Source organism: Haliotis rubra, unplaced genomic scaffold (genome assembly GCF_003918875.1).
Source record: "Haliotis rubra isolate DU_JTF1 unplaced genomic scaffold, ASM391887v1 Scf592, whole genome shotgun sequence".
Classification (NCBI taxonomy): domain Eukaryota; kingdom Metazoa; phylum Mollusca; class Gastropoda; order Lepetellida; family Haliotidae; genus Haliotis; species Haliotis rubra.
The window spans coordinates 281704-296072 of record NW_025767293.1 but is presented as its reverse complement, the minus strand read 5'-3'; the positions used below and the strand labels follow the sequence as shown (position 1 = coordinate 296072).

General features: G+C 40.0%; 1 protein-coding gene across 10 annotated transcripts in view; it reads right to left on the bottom strand.

Moving 5' to 3' along the window:
• Positions 1-1197: 1197 nt before the first annotated feature.
• The window catches only part of LOC124255095 (multiple epidermal growth factor-like domains protein 10), a 49811-nt gene continuing 36639 nt past the window's right edge, over positions 1198-14369 (bottom strand). For all 10 annotated transcript variants that reach the window (XM_046688935.1, XM_046688930.1, XM_046688929.1 and 7 more), the window contains 17 exons: positions 13828-14054; positions 13402-13450; positions 12094-12233; positions 11292-11379; positions 10462-10532; positions 10215-10251; positions 9944-10041; positions 9556-9824; positions 8911-9046; positions 8340-8483; positions 7760-7853; positions 6885-6958; positions 5792-5926; positions 4698-4823; positions 4155-4303; positions 3331-3466; positions 1198-2282 (listed from right to left, as the gene is read on the bottom strand). In XM_046688935.1, coding sequence (XP_046544891.1) covers positions 2217-2282; positions 3331-3466; positions 4155-4303; positions 4698-4823; positions 5792-5926; positions 6885-6958; positions 7760-7853; positions 8340-8483; positions 8911-9046; positions 9556-9824; positions 9944-10041; positions 10215-10251; positions 10462-10532; positions 11292-11379; positions 12094-12233; positions 13402-13450; positions 13828-14054 — 2039 coding nt within the window. In that variant the 3' untranslated portion in view covers positions 1198-2216. The remainder of the gene's footprint in view (positions 2283-3330; positions 3467-4154; positions 4304-4697; positions 4824-5791; positions 5927-6884; positions 6959-7759; positions 7854-8339; positions 8484-8910; positions 9047-9555; positions 9825-9943; positions 10042-10214; positions 10252-10461; positions 10533-11291; positions 11380-12093; positions 12234-13401; positions 13451-13827; positions 14055-14369) is intronic.

Sequence of the window (14369 nt, the reverse complement as noted above, 5' to 3'; positions counted from 1 at the left end):
GATATTTTATTTGTAAACATTTACAAACACAGACTGTATAGGTCATGACTTGCTTTAAGACTATTTCCTAAATGACAAAGGAAATTTTGTACAATTTGATTGTGTTTATGACCTTCGGTTCACATGCACTCTCTAGTCTTGACATACTTCCTTGTACGGATACATGTTATAATCGTGATGTCCTCTGTATAGTGTCCAGATTATGCACACGCACAGTCACACTCACATGCACACTCAGCCACCCCCACCCACCCGAAGTCAACAAACACTACTTGACAATGCGTTGAATTCACTTGCACCACATACAGTGTTAACATCCAGGGTAAGTGTTAATGAGGAAGAAGATCAAACATAGCATAGCTGTTCCTGAGTTGAACCGGAAGCTGGCAGCAGTAATGGTGGCGATATCTTATTTTGACATTGAAAATATTTTACGTTGCCAACCTTTGCTCGAATATATTTGCGCTACAGTTTGCCTGTGATCCATGATAACAGCATGTTCATCTTTTTTGTCAGCACCTGGCCAGAGTGCGGAGAGTCGCTGGACAACTGAGTTTCCAGAATTAAAATGTGACGTGTTTCTTAAACAATATTATAGACAATTTTTTTTGTACATTTTACCACATAAAAATCTTGCCAAGGAAGTATTGGCTCATGACGTTAAGATTTTTCTGGAGATTTACATTGTCATATAACAGTTGATGCATGTGTCGGGTCAGCTCTGTCCATCAGCCACAATTGCAAACACAACTGGGTCGATCCTGGCCAATAAATACAAACGCCAAAACATTCCCGTAATCATACGAAACATACCCTTTGTTCGAGATCATAAGTAAGTGTTTATTAAAATATATCAAATAGTGGTGAAGTCAAATATCCTGCCCAACGTATGGAACCTCGAATGTGATTGAATTAAGTTTCATGCCGCTTTTAACTGTAATATCACGTCGGGGGACCCCAGAAAAGGGCTTCACATATCGTACTCATGTAGGGTATCGAACCCGGGTCTTCGGCGTGACGAGCGAACGCTTTAACCACTGGGCTACTAATCCCTTATGCATTGTGATGCATGACCATGTCACAGATCAATGTTCAGGGGGAAGAAAGTCAGACAAAGCAACTGACCCCTGATAATCTTTAATCGCGTGTAATACGCATGTAATTCTCCCCGTGCAAAAAAATGAACAAATCCATAAAAACAATTATTATCTATTTATTAAGAAAACAAAAGAAATATTTGATAAATATTACAAAAAGTTTTCACTTTCATCGGCATCGAAAGAGTTGGAATTTCATGTTCATATGCTATCAACAATATATACTCATGCCAATAATGGTTGTCACCCCCTCCCCACCCCCACACACCTCACACCCCAAAGCCCCTCTCCAATTAGAAAACTTGAAGGGGGTGACAACCATTATTGGCATGAGTATATGTGCGGAATTTTCCACATCTTTAGGTTATAGTCGTGAACAGTGCCAAAAAGTCGATCTAACAGCCGACCATATATACATTGTTACATGGAATGTAATATAATGTACTATCTAAAAGGGTTAAATAATAAGTATAAGGTGAACCATTAACAAAGAATAAGAATAAAATTGATAAAGATGGCTTGAAATAGAAACAAACAAAAGAATCATTAACTATGTACAACAAAACAAGCCCACAAACACCTCTTGTATTTAGATATTAACACATTAAATGTGAAGATTAAATATGGGTAAACAAAAACATAAAAAGAATAAAATAATTGAATTAAAGAAAAACAACAAATATTATGAACTCCTGTCATGTACATCGAGGAACACTTTGAAGTTAGAGGTGTCTATGTTGAAGGAATCTTGTGTGGTTGAAGCAATTGTCATTCAAAATAATTCTAATAATTCATTCCGATGGGAAATATTGCACTCCGCCTTCAGTAATTAGACAGTTTTTCGATGATGAAATGTTCTTGATATCATTATCTATTCTTATAGTCTATCTAAATGTTTCGCATTTTATTGTATAATTGTATAGTCATAAGTGAACCTGTATCAAACATTGCCATAAAAATAAAAAAAGCTGAACGGTAATACATGTGTTACTACAACAAACGTAACTTAAATAGAAGTAATTCAAACAAAGCCGTGTAGTTTGAAGAAGTCATCGCTGTAAATAGCCATGTTTATGGCATTCACCTTGCGGCAGCATAACAAATCTATAACAAAATATGCTATATTCCCTTCCAAGGTCCACTCAGGTACTCCATCGCAATGGCATGGCAGAATCTGTATTGTTCCTGAAAACAAAATATATATGTTATAGATTTGTTCCCCAAAATAAGAAATTTGTGTTAGGTGATGTGTAAGAAACCTTTCAAATGATGTGCCTCTCTGCAGCCACTAGGTATTGTGCAGTCTAAGGATGTGAGAAAAGGTATGATATAATTATATTCTCCCAGCATCTGTAACGCGCACAAATATACTACTCAAAAGAATTTCAGAAATCTTCCTCTACTATCATTAATCTATAATGAGTGAGTGAGTGAGTTTAGTTTTACGTCGCACTCAGCAATATTCCAGCTATATGGCGGCGGTCTGTAGATAATCGAGTCTGGACAAGACAATCTAGTGACCAACTGCATAAGCATCGATATGCGCAATTGGGAACCGATGACATGTGTCAACCAAGTCAGCGAGCCTAACCACCCGATCCTATAAGTCGCCTCTTACGACAAACATGGGTTACTGAAGATCAATTCTAACACGGATCTTCACGGGTTAATATGTAATGAGTTGTTCTCTTGAGCAGTATATAATTAGAACACGAACAAGAACACTCACATGGAAATTACAAGCTACATGGGTACAAAACCTTTAAAATAAACAGAACACCGCTCATAATTATGTAAAAGTGCGCGATGTATTTTTACGCAATATATTAATATAATAGATAAGTTGCTCCTTAATTTTCATTTCATGTAGAAACTATTTTCTCTTGATCCAGACCGCTTGGAATGGAACAGCGTTGATGAACGCCAGGGCCGGTGATACCTCTCATTGCAAAGAGACATAATTTGATACATATTGTCTTGCATATCAGAGATACACATCCATTAGGATAACCATCCCTTAGGATACCCTACCACTTTGGATACTCTATACTGTACCATAGTGGTTAAAGCGTTCGCTCGTCACGCCGAAGACCCGGGTTCGATTCCAGAAACTGTGAAGCCCATTTCTGGTGTCACCCGTCATGATATTGATGGATATTGCTGAAAGCCACTTATAAACTAAACTCACTCTCTCTCTGACACACGTGTGAGTTCTGTAAGTGGAATCTATTACCATGGTTGGGATGACCTGGGGGCGGACACTGCGAGTGGTTCTGATGGCCTGGTCAACTGACACACGCTGGGAGGTGAGGATCTGCTCCTGTACAGTGCTGACCACACAGAACAGCCCGGATCGAGTTGCTCCATCCCTGGACAACATTAAAAAACGATGTGCATTGTGAAGTTTGGAGTTGTGTGTTTTGTTTAACTACGCACACAGCAATAACCTAGCTATCTTTAAATAATCGGTTTAAAAATCAGTTTGGACTAGACCATTCGGTGATTGACAATGTGAGCATCGATCTTCGCAAATTGGGTTATGACGACATGCATCATCCAAGTCAGATAGCTCGACCACCTAATCCTGTCAGTTGCCTTTAATGATATGCCTGGGTACCTGTAGACCAATTCGAACCCGGATCACCACGGGTGAAGAGGATTGAGAACATTTGTAACACGTTTCTGTAAAATCTTAATGTTTCTATTACTCGGACAGCCACACACTAAGCCGGGAAAGAATGCTTTTTTTTGTTTTAACGCCTAACGGAATCTGTTACGGAGGAAAATCGTCACTGGCGTAACATGACGCAACCTTTAAGTTACCTGCACATTGTTCTAACACAATGTCTACCTGCATTGACAAAGGACAGAACCGTGTTCTAACACAATGTCTACCTTCGCTGACTCTGGACAGGGAAGTGTTCTAACACAGTGTCAACCTGTATTGACCCTGGACAGGACCGTGTTCTTTACCTACACCTGACACAGGACTTGATCGCTTTCTAACAACCTGTTTCACCCACACTGAACACGCCCTGTTGTTGCACCAATGTTTACCTGCACTGCACCAGGAGAGGGGCCGTGCTGGGGTTCCACTGTCTAATGTAATCCAGCAGAGTCAGAAAGTGAACAGAGCTAGTCGGGAGATCGGACGAGTTCCAAGAATCTGCTCTGAACAGAGTTATCTCCCTTGATTCATTTGTACCCTGCAAGAGAAGTTGCAAGTTTTACGAAAGGTTATATTTGTGTAGTCATCTTAATTGTCTCCTTTTGCATAATTCAGGGAGATTAAAGAAACGCAGGCATACTCAAACTAAATTTACAGATGTTCGAAATGTGACGATCATGAACACGGAATTTACTGATATGCCTACTGGAACTATTCGTTTCACCTTCTGCACAATGCAGTTGTAACGGTTGACCAGAAGGGTCTGGATCTTGATGTGTGGTAAGGGGTACAAGTTGTCTGTGATTCCACAGTATAGATACTTCAGTTTTTGGTATCCTGTCCAACCGCCAGAATATTGCTAAAATCGGAGTAAAACCCAACTCACTCACTCAAACGCTGTATCATGTATTATCATCTTTTAAAGCCGTTACCTTCATTGTGTATTTGTAAAGCTCCGTTCTGAATCCAGGATGGTTTTGAAGCCTTATGAAAGATACAGTAAAGGGCCCATACTGCCTTGGCTTGTCCGCTTCAGCCCAATACACCGCACAATCGTCCTGTAACACATCATATGGTATTAATACCTGAGGTAGAATGTCCAGGTGTTCGATATTCCCTGTGATTAGGTGTAAGACAATGGACACAAGAGTTCTAAATGACATAACCGCGCTGAGAAACAAGAAATGCAATTTGTGTGATCTGATCAGTGAAGTAGGGTTCAAGGAGTTATTGCACCTTTATCTCAAGTGTCCGGATTATACCAGTTCGCTTTAATACCGGTTATATTAAGCTTGTCGACTGAGATATTATGTTACAGATCAACACACACAAAGCTCAGACACAACACACTGATCCAAAACGTTCAGTCATAACATGTACCAACGTCGCGACTGTATATCGAACCCTTAACCCTATGCTCGCAGAGTACACGCTCTATCCACTAGGCCATGCAGGGGATCTGTCATATCGTGAATATGAGATAAAATCCTTTCCCCAATCATAAGAAATATATGGTAAAAACCACAGTCTACTAATATTCCCTGTGATTAGGTGTAAGACAATGGACACAAGAGTTCTAAATGACAACCGCGCTGAGAAACAAGAAATGCAATTTGTGTGATCTGATCAGTGAAGTGGGGTTCAAGGAGTTATTGCACCTTTATCTCAAGTGTCCGGATTATACCAGTTCGGTTTAATACCGGTTATATTAAGCTTGTCGACTGAGATATTATGTTACAGATCAACACACACAAAGCTCAGACACAACACACTGATCCAAAACGTTCAGTCATAACATGTACCAACGTCGCGACTGTGTATCGAACCCTTAACCCTACGCTCGCAGAGTACACGCTCTATCCACTAGGCCATGCAGGGGATCTGTCATATCGTGAATATGAGATAAAATCCTTTCCCCAATCATAAGAAATATATGGTAAAAACAGAGTCTACTGTGCCATTCCATCTGTATCATAGGCATCGCTAACAATTACTGACAATATATCCATCCACCCCAAGCCCGTACCGATGTATCCTCTGTGTAATTATCCAGCACTACAATGCCTGAAACGCGGTAATCATGGATGAGACGCCAGATGTCGACAGCTGTAGATGCCAGTGGTGTCTGGGTCAGGAGGAACCCACGTTGCTTCTTGTAGGACTAGAAATATAGCCAAAAACATACAAGAACAAAGATTAAATCAAAGCTCAAACATTTATCAAACATTACTTTGTTTTGAAATCTAAAATTACATTTATAGTTTAACTGTATACATTACCTGTAAAAACAAAATTTAATTCAATCTCCTCTGATAACACTATCTGTTGCATCACAATTTCTGGAACAAAATGGACAAAATCTTATCCATAGTCATATGAAATATCTTTCAAATGCATGCTCCACTGGCCGATTGCACCTATATAACAAGGGTGTGGTTAGGAATAATTTCAGTGATAATATCATGTGTTCCCGGACAGATGAGCGCATCCTGCTTCGCTAGTGACACCTCATTTATTAAGTCAAATCTTTCCCTAACCAAACAGTGGAACATTTGTGTGAAAACAGGGAAGGGCATCGGTCACTGATGCGTCAAATTTGGAAGATAGGTATAGCGAATACCTATGCTGATATTTGGTTTTACGCCGCTTTTAGCAATATTCCAGCAATATCACGGCGAGGAAACCAATAATGGTCTTCATCCATCGTACACATATGGGGAATCGAACCCGGATCTTTAGAGTGACGAGCGAACACTTTTACCACTTGGCCAGAAGGGAAAAGAGTGTCCGGATTAAACAGGACATCATACGAATTTGGCTAAGATAAGCATAAATCATTTCCTGATGTTCCAAGTTCTAACAACGTTCAGGCAAAATATACCTGACGGCCTACTGACAATAGGACTACACGATTCTTGTTTCGAACTACCAGAAATTGACGTTTGGTCCCTTCGTCAACTGATATAAAATCACGTGGTGTTGGTGGTGGTGATTCGACTCCTGGTTAGACCTCCCGTTTAAATACACTGCCTAATTGGTCTGTATGTCAGTCAGCTTCTCAATTAAACGTTATCAAGTGAAGCTGGATTGAAGAGATCAGATATGTAAAACAGTATTACCGACACGAAAACAGCATTGATGTAATCGGTCTGGCCTTCTACTTCAGTCGTGAGGACAGGTCGCTCACTGTCATCTGGCAAAGACATACATTTCTGAGAATCATGTCGCAAATGCACTATGGTAAAAGAGCGATTCATATAAAAACTGTCGAGCAAAGGAAAGAATAAACTTGAAAATGGACTTATCCAAGAAGACTATCTTCATCAAACTTAATCGGTTTATACTGTCTTTTGCCATGCACTTAACATGTACATAACTTCTTGGCATTTAGAAGCTGGTACATCTGCTTAATGTTCAGTGTGATTACATTGTTGATATTTATTGTCATTATAGAAACTCAGCTCAAACACTCTAAGCCGAGTTAGAACACCTTCGTCACGTCGTTACAAACTTTAATCAGTGTCATCCCAACCTCGTTAACAAAATCCTACAGCCATCGATGCAACCATCTAACATATCCGCAGACTACTAAAGAAACGAGCAAATATAGATCCTGTGTTCCAGAGTGGAAAAGTCAGAACATTCTTCAAGCCTTCGGTGAACCAGCTTCAACCACCAGAGGAGATGTCTACCACACCCAATCCTAATCAGACTCGTACGTACGTCCCGCCCCTAACCATGAGAATCAACTAACATCAGATATCTGTGTAGAAGAAACAAACTCTAAATTCTCTTTGTGCATAGTGTTGGGTATCATTTCTTTAAAAGCGGTGTTAGCTTATACACCGAAGCGTCGCATCAACTGAGATAAAGAAGTTGTCAATCCATAATACTTGTTCTTCTTCTTAACATATACAAGCTGTAACATACAACCCATGATTATAACGTTAGATACACTGATTTTGGAAGTTGAATATACGTATAAATATAATACCTGGGTATACTGATTGTCTCCTATTTTTCTGAATATTCTCAGCATAACGGGCCACAGTTGCATTGGCGTCCGGCGTTGGGCAGCTGTTAAGTTTCTGAAACAAAACAAGAAGAGAAGTCATCCGTCCTGGCCTGACAAGGGTGTGGAGATAGGAGTGTGTCTAGACATTGGCCAGGGGGCGGATTGCACCACAGGACTCTTAGCACATAGCGGTGAGTTGTACGATTCGCATTTACATATATGCATTTACATTTACATACATGCATTTACATTTACATACATCAATACTGTATACATTGACGCGTGTTACGGCAACGATAGATCCATAGGTCGATGGCCATGATGTCAACCACTTTACTGTCTAGTCCAGAATCGACTGTGTTGGGACCGACGTCATATAGGGAATATTGCTAAGTGCAGCAAGCAAACACTTTAACTATCATCGTTCCATGTATCTCCAGTCCATTCTTGGCCACACTAGTGTGATAGTCGAAGAACATTACCACTTTCATGGTGCCATTATATCAATAACATTCTCTTGCTTTTTTATGAAATGTATTCATTTATAAGTAACACAAACCTTAAATCTTGCTGGAAGGCTATCGTCCCCGTCTGTGTCTTCCAGTTTCTTCTTGTAAACCTTGCCAACCTCCGCTGTTGTCACTGTCGGCGTCGTGTACTCTAAAGCTTCCAGCACACAGTCGTGTAGAAACACGTACTGGTCCTAAACGACACATTACATACAATTACTGATGTTAAGTACTACCATTTCGCGTCGTCACTAGCACATCACAATAAATGGTCAGTCGATGATCCTTGTGGTAAAAAATGTACCTACAAAATGTCCTGAGAATAACCAGTCTCAACGAAACAAATTCCGTGGGACGTAAAGGGTAAAGGGAGGTGAAAATTATTGTATGGATCCTTGAAAATCCATAGTGACCTCACTTGTTCACGAGAAGTATGCATGTCCATTCTAAAGTTGCCTGAAAGTTATGTTACAGTGTGAACAGGTTATACTTTTAAATTCTTTCTAATCTGTTCAGGAAAGAATTCATGTAGAAATTACAGAAGGTTTCAGTGTGCATGTCATTCTTGTACTAGCATGAATTACGAAAGTTTAATCTTTCGGTAGATCTGCCAATCATTACCTTGGTTTGGACCATCTTCAGCCTCTGCGTCCTTAGTTTCCACACGCATGCGTACACGTCGACACTTCCCTGGGTTTCTGCTTCCTGTTGCAGATAGTCTAGGGCAATCAGTGTCCCAGTGCGTCCTACTCCAGCACTAGACAAGGACAGCGAGAGAGTAACGTTACTATGGTGCTAACAGTACAGGTTCCCGATATTTCACAAAAAATACCTGTAGGTCGACCAAGCGTAGATGCAGTGCTAACAGACATAAAAACGAAACATAAAGTGAATCTTGAATTTGAGCCAGGGGACGGAACTCGATAATTCATTTGGAAACAAATGAAAATGTTAGTATGTGCAGATGGGTCTTCGTGGTCGAGTGGATACAGCGTCTGTCGGGAGAGAAGAAAGGTGGTTCGATCCTTTGCACAAGATGCTACTTGTTATTACATTTCTTGCGCTTGGCATCAATGGGATATAAAAACGACTGACACGCTCGGGTAGTGTGTTTCAGAAGGCTACCACATGTCATCTCATCCAACGTGCATAGAAAGACTTTAGAGGAACATCAGTATATAGGAGCTAAATGAATGTCCTTTTACAAATAAAGAGATCAAGAGAATAAAAAGATTTGAAAAGACCATGATATCCCCTGTGACCTACCTGCAATGAACTACCATTGGCCCTTTGTCGAAATCACAGAATTCTCGAGCTATGGTTCGCAACGTCACAAGCGACATGGGGTACTTCGGGACGCCTTTGTCAGGCCATACAGTGAAATGTATGTGCTTCACTTGCTTAGAAACGCTGTTTTTCTGTACACTTAGGGTCCTGATGGTGAGATCCGCCAGCTGGCAGATGTCCAGACAGGTGACACTCCAATCTCCAAATTCACAAACACCCTTATCATTCCAGTACTGGTGACATCGCTCCTGCAACACAAACCTTCAACCTTGAGTATAGGCATGTGCACAAATGTGTCACAAGTATGATCAGCTCTAGTATGATCATGGAAAGTAATTTGTCGTTTTAACTTATGTGATCAGGTCACCTTCTGGTCCTCTATGATGTTGGCCAGCATGACAATAACAGGACATTGGTTCTCCCATACCATCTGCCAGAAGTCAGCCACAGTGTTGGGTAGTGGGCCTGCAAATACAATCAACAACACCTATATTAGCAGCCGTCGGTTATAGCTTCAGTATATGACAGATATACTCTCACGTGTACATGTTGTAAAACATTTTTCTGGATGTAATTCTTCCAAACCAATTTCTGATTGGTGGATACATTTAGTGAGTGTATATGAATTATTCACCAACCTTGAGTGGCGATGTACTGTCGTTTGTTTGACGGACCCTGTGTAAAATCAGATAGTAATGATATAATTCTTGATTAATCAATAATTGAAGCATTTACATATTTTTCATAAATCATATTTATCATCTTGTTTTTTACAATTCTTAAAATATTTGCCAAGCTGCATATAAGTTGTCCATACGCGATTAGTCGGTTACTTTATTACATTTTGGTACAATTATTTATCATTTGTCAGTAGAGAGAACTTACATTAATGTAACTGGCGTTGATGTATCCTCCCTTGAAGGTCTTGGTTTTCAAGCATACTCGACTGTGGTCATCTGGAACATAAGTGTTTCATTCGGTCATACATACATGTATGAATGAGATTATTTTTACTCCGCTATTAGCAATATTCTAGTAATATCACGACTGGGGGACACCAGAAATGGGCTTCACACATTGTACCATGTGGGGAACCGAACCCGGGCCTTAGGCGTGGCGAGTGAACGCTTTAACCAATAGGCTCCCCAAGCCCGGTCATACATGTAATAATTCGAAGAGGGTGGAAGATTATCCTTTGTGACAGTATTTGTGTTGCATGTATCCCATGTACGGACTATGCATAAAGTTCAATAATATTCAAACCCATATGCCAACCCATATGAATATCTGTTTTACGGTGTGCTGTTACATCATGTACTTTGTATATCTGTATCTACTGATCCTGAATGAATAAAAAATGTAAAAAAAAATTAATAAATAAAAAAAAAAAAAAAAAAAAAAAATATTCAAAGCTATCTGGCTCAAATGATCGATAATCGAAAATATCGTGGACAGGACAAATTGTCATTAATTAATTTTCTCACACAACATACACATGAGTGATGTGAAATATATTCATATTTTTCAGACTGTTGCTCAAAGTTACGTCTCCGATCATTATCGATAATCGATCGATAATGATTAACGATTATCAATCTCAATTATCTATATCGATAAATAGCCGTAGTACGTGTAAACGTGCTTGGGTGTCAATAGTCCCATAATTGTTTCTCAAACTACTGCAATATTTAGATTGAATTCAAAGGTATACGTACATGGATATATTCCCTTGAACCTGTTCTTGGCATTGTTTCCAAGAGAAAGCGCAACATCATGAGAGGCAGAGAGCCCTTGCGGAAACTCCTGAAATATACAGTCAGAAAAATCCACACAGGTAGGTAGTGTATTCTTCACTATGGAATATAGCACCTACAGATCCAAGAAGGAATTGGACCTTAGTGCCTGTGAATATCAGAGAAGCCAACCGTACATTTGAGGTATGAGTTTTATTTTGTACCACCACCGTATCTCAATGGCGTGGATGGTTGCTCATTCTGTTACACACTGCCCGCCTGTTTATTAGTGTTTAGTGTTTATTAAGTCGCCGTTGTCGTAATGACGCCGTCAAAGCAGTCACAGGGGAACCCTGGAAAGGACGTTATCTTGACAGAATGGAGTTTGGAATGCGAAAGCCGAAAGGGATGTTAACGGGTATTTCTGCAATAATTCATCATGTTGTTTAGCGATGCTCCGGTCCAGGGCCTAGATTTTCGAAGCTCTCTTAGCGCTAAGATAATCGTAAGTGCCATACATTAACATTACCTTACGACTATCTTAGCGCTAAGAGAGCTTCGAAAATCTAGGCCCAGATTGTTATAATAAGTTCATAGGGACGTTTATAGGCACAGAAGGTCCTAATAGGAGGCTGTTAATGTGGATTAGTAATACATCAGGAATATTTCCATTGCTGGAGACGAGTACATTTCGAGAAACCCACGAGAACGGGTGTGCTGCTGACGGTGATTATAACCAATCTGTCAATTTGGAAATAATTGGATCATATCAACGGAATCATACGCTGTATTCTTTGTCGAAAGTGGTTTTCTGGGATTTCTTCTGAGCAAGATAGGTATGAAAATCCTTGACAGCAATCCGAGATGCAGAATCACAGATGTTGTTCTCCGCGAACAACGCCTCATCTCGGGGAGTGGGTGTTCCTGCGAGAAATGACAGAAATTATACTAAACATACGGAACAGGTAACTGTGCTGCGGACAAAAATTAATTTCTGAACTTCAATAAGGCATGTGTTAATACATATTCATGAAGACATCTCCTCGAAGGTCATCATTTTACAGTTCGCACTTGCATGTTAATTTTGATGTTTGCGCACATGATTCTCACACAGGTACTTTTTCAATGAGAACAGCATGCAGTCACTGATTAAACCTGTTTAACCTCAAATAACCTATTCCATACCCGAAGAGATCCGGGTTAAAATTGTCTCCAGTAACCCATGATTATTTAACAGTCCACTAACGGGATCGGGAGGTCAGACACATGTCATTGTATCCAAATTGTGTAGATCGATTCTCATGCTGTTGATCACTGGATTTTCTGGTCCAGACTCGATTATTTACAGACCGCCGCCATATAGCTGGAATATTGCTGAGCGCGGTGTTAAACAACAAACCAACCTACCCTTTCCAGGGGGTAAGTAAGAATAGCAAAATGGCGCGGGCCATGAAGCCAATAAGCATACTCTTCACCTTGCCTCAACCAAGTATGTACCACTTTGTTATTCAATTACATGTTGTTGTTAATGTTAATCTATGTATGTCACCACATACTATGTATATATACTTCTCCTCACTTGGTTGTAGTTACTCTCAGCTTGATAACGGTGTAAGAATATACACCATCGCTCTATACAATAAACAAGAATTGTTATCTATGCGTATGCTTTATCCTTGACTCACCAACTTGTTGAATGCCGATAAAACAATGATTGTGTTTGTGTGTGTTTAATACATTAGTAAATCGGATTAAATTGCAAAGGAAGTAAGTGAGATTAATATATATATATATATATATATATTATTTACTGTTAATCCACTGAGAAACATATGTTGATATACTAAATTTATATTTGGTCAAAGACCCTACCATGATATTGCTTATGGCACCTCTTATGAGTCAGGGCCTCATTTCACAAAGCTCTCGTAAGCCTGAGATCTCGTAACTTTTCTCGTAGCATTCGAATCTCCTATACTATAACATAGGAGGTACGAATGCTACGAGAAAAGTTACGAGATCTAAGGCTTACGAGAACTTTGTGAAACGGACCCAGGACCGTAAAGCGATTTAGAGTATGGAGGTGTATTACCTTCAGGGTTGTCCTTGTCATCACCCTTGGCACCAGGCATTTGGTCTTCCTAGAGAGATTGTATCATAAACGCATGTTATAGAATCTCAATAAAAACATCCTGATATTTAATATCATATGCATCTTACTTGTATATGTCGCTTTGACCTCATTTAACATGTATACGTTCGATCTAACGTGGGTGTGGTCATTAGGGCATATTGTCAACTTGACGTGGCAGATTAGATCAAAGTATCCCAGGTTTCTACCACGTGGTTAAAACAACCAGGGGCATGGTACTGATAATACGTAATGATAACCAATCAATGATTCGAACGCTCGACCAGCTGCCCAACGAAATGACCCGCCGTAAACCACAGGGCCAGATACTCACCATGTAAACAGAGAAGCATAACACTACAATTAAGCGGAAATGGATTATATTACCGACTGATTTTCGAACATCAACGATTTCTTCAGAGTAACGCGCTTTTCTTTGAAATGAGTGAGACGTCCTCTCATTGAGACTTTCTTGCTGGGCTCTCCTCCCGATGTTGTGGCCTTTCGGTCGTCTTTGACTGGAGACGGGCCGCTGCGGGTACTCAGACTGGTTTCCTGGGTATCGTCCTTACCGGCTTGACGACGTGGAGGACCGACGTCGCCGGCGTTGACAGCTTCATATGAAAGAGTGAGTTAATGGCTTCTTTATGGAATGACCGGGGTAATGAATAAAGTCCTATTCTTGTAAATAGGTTCCTATGGAACCCGACGGAACCAAGATCATCTGTCAGGACTGTGGAATACATGTCGGTGAAATGATAGAAAGAATGTCTACCAAAACTAAACACTGTCTTGTCTTTCACGTATGCTTCGTGCAACTGTGAAACTTGCACATCAATATTTACACTGCGCCTTTTTACAACGATCGATTGTTTGATTATTATGATACTTAACGTTTCGAAGTTTAAGAAAACAAATATATGATGGCT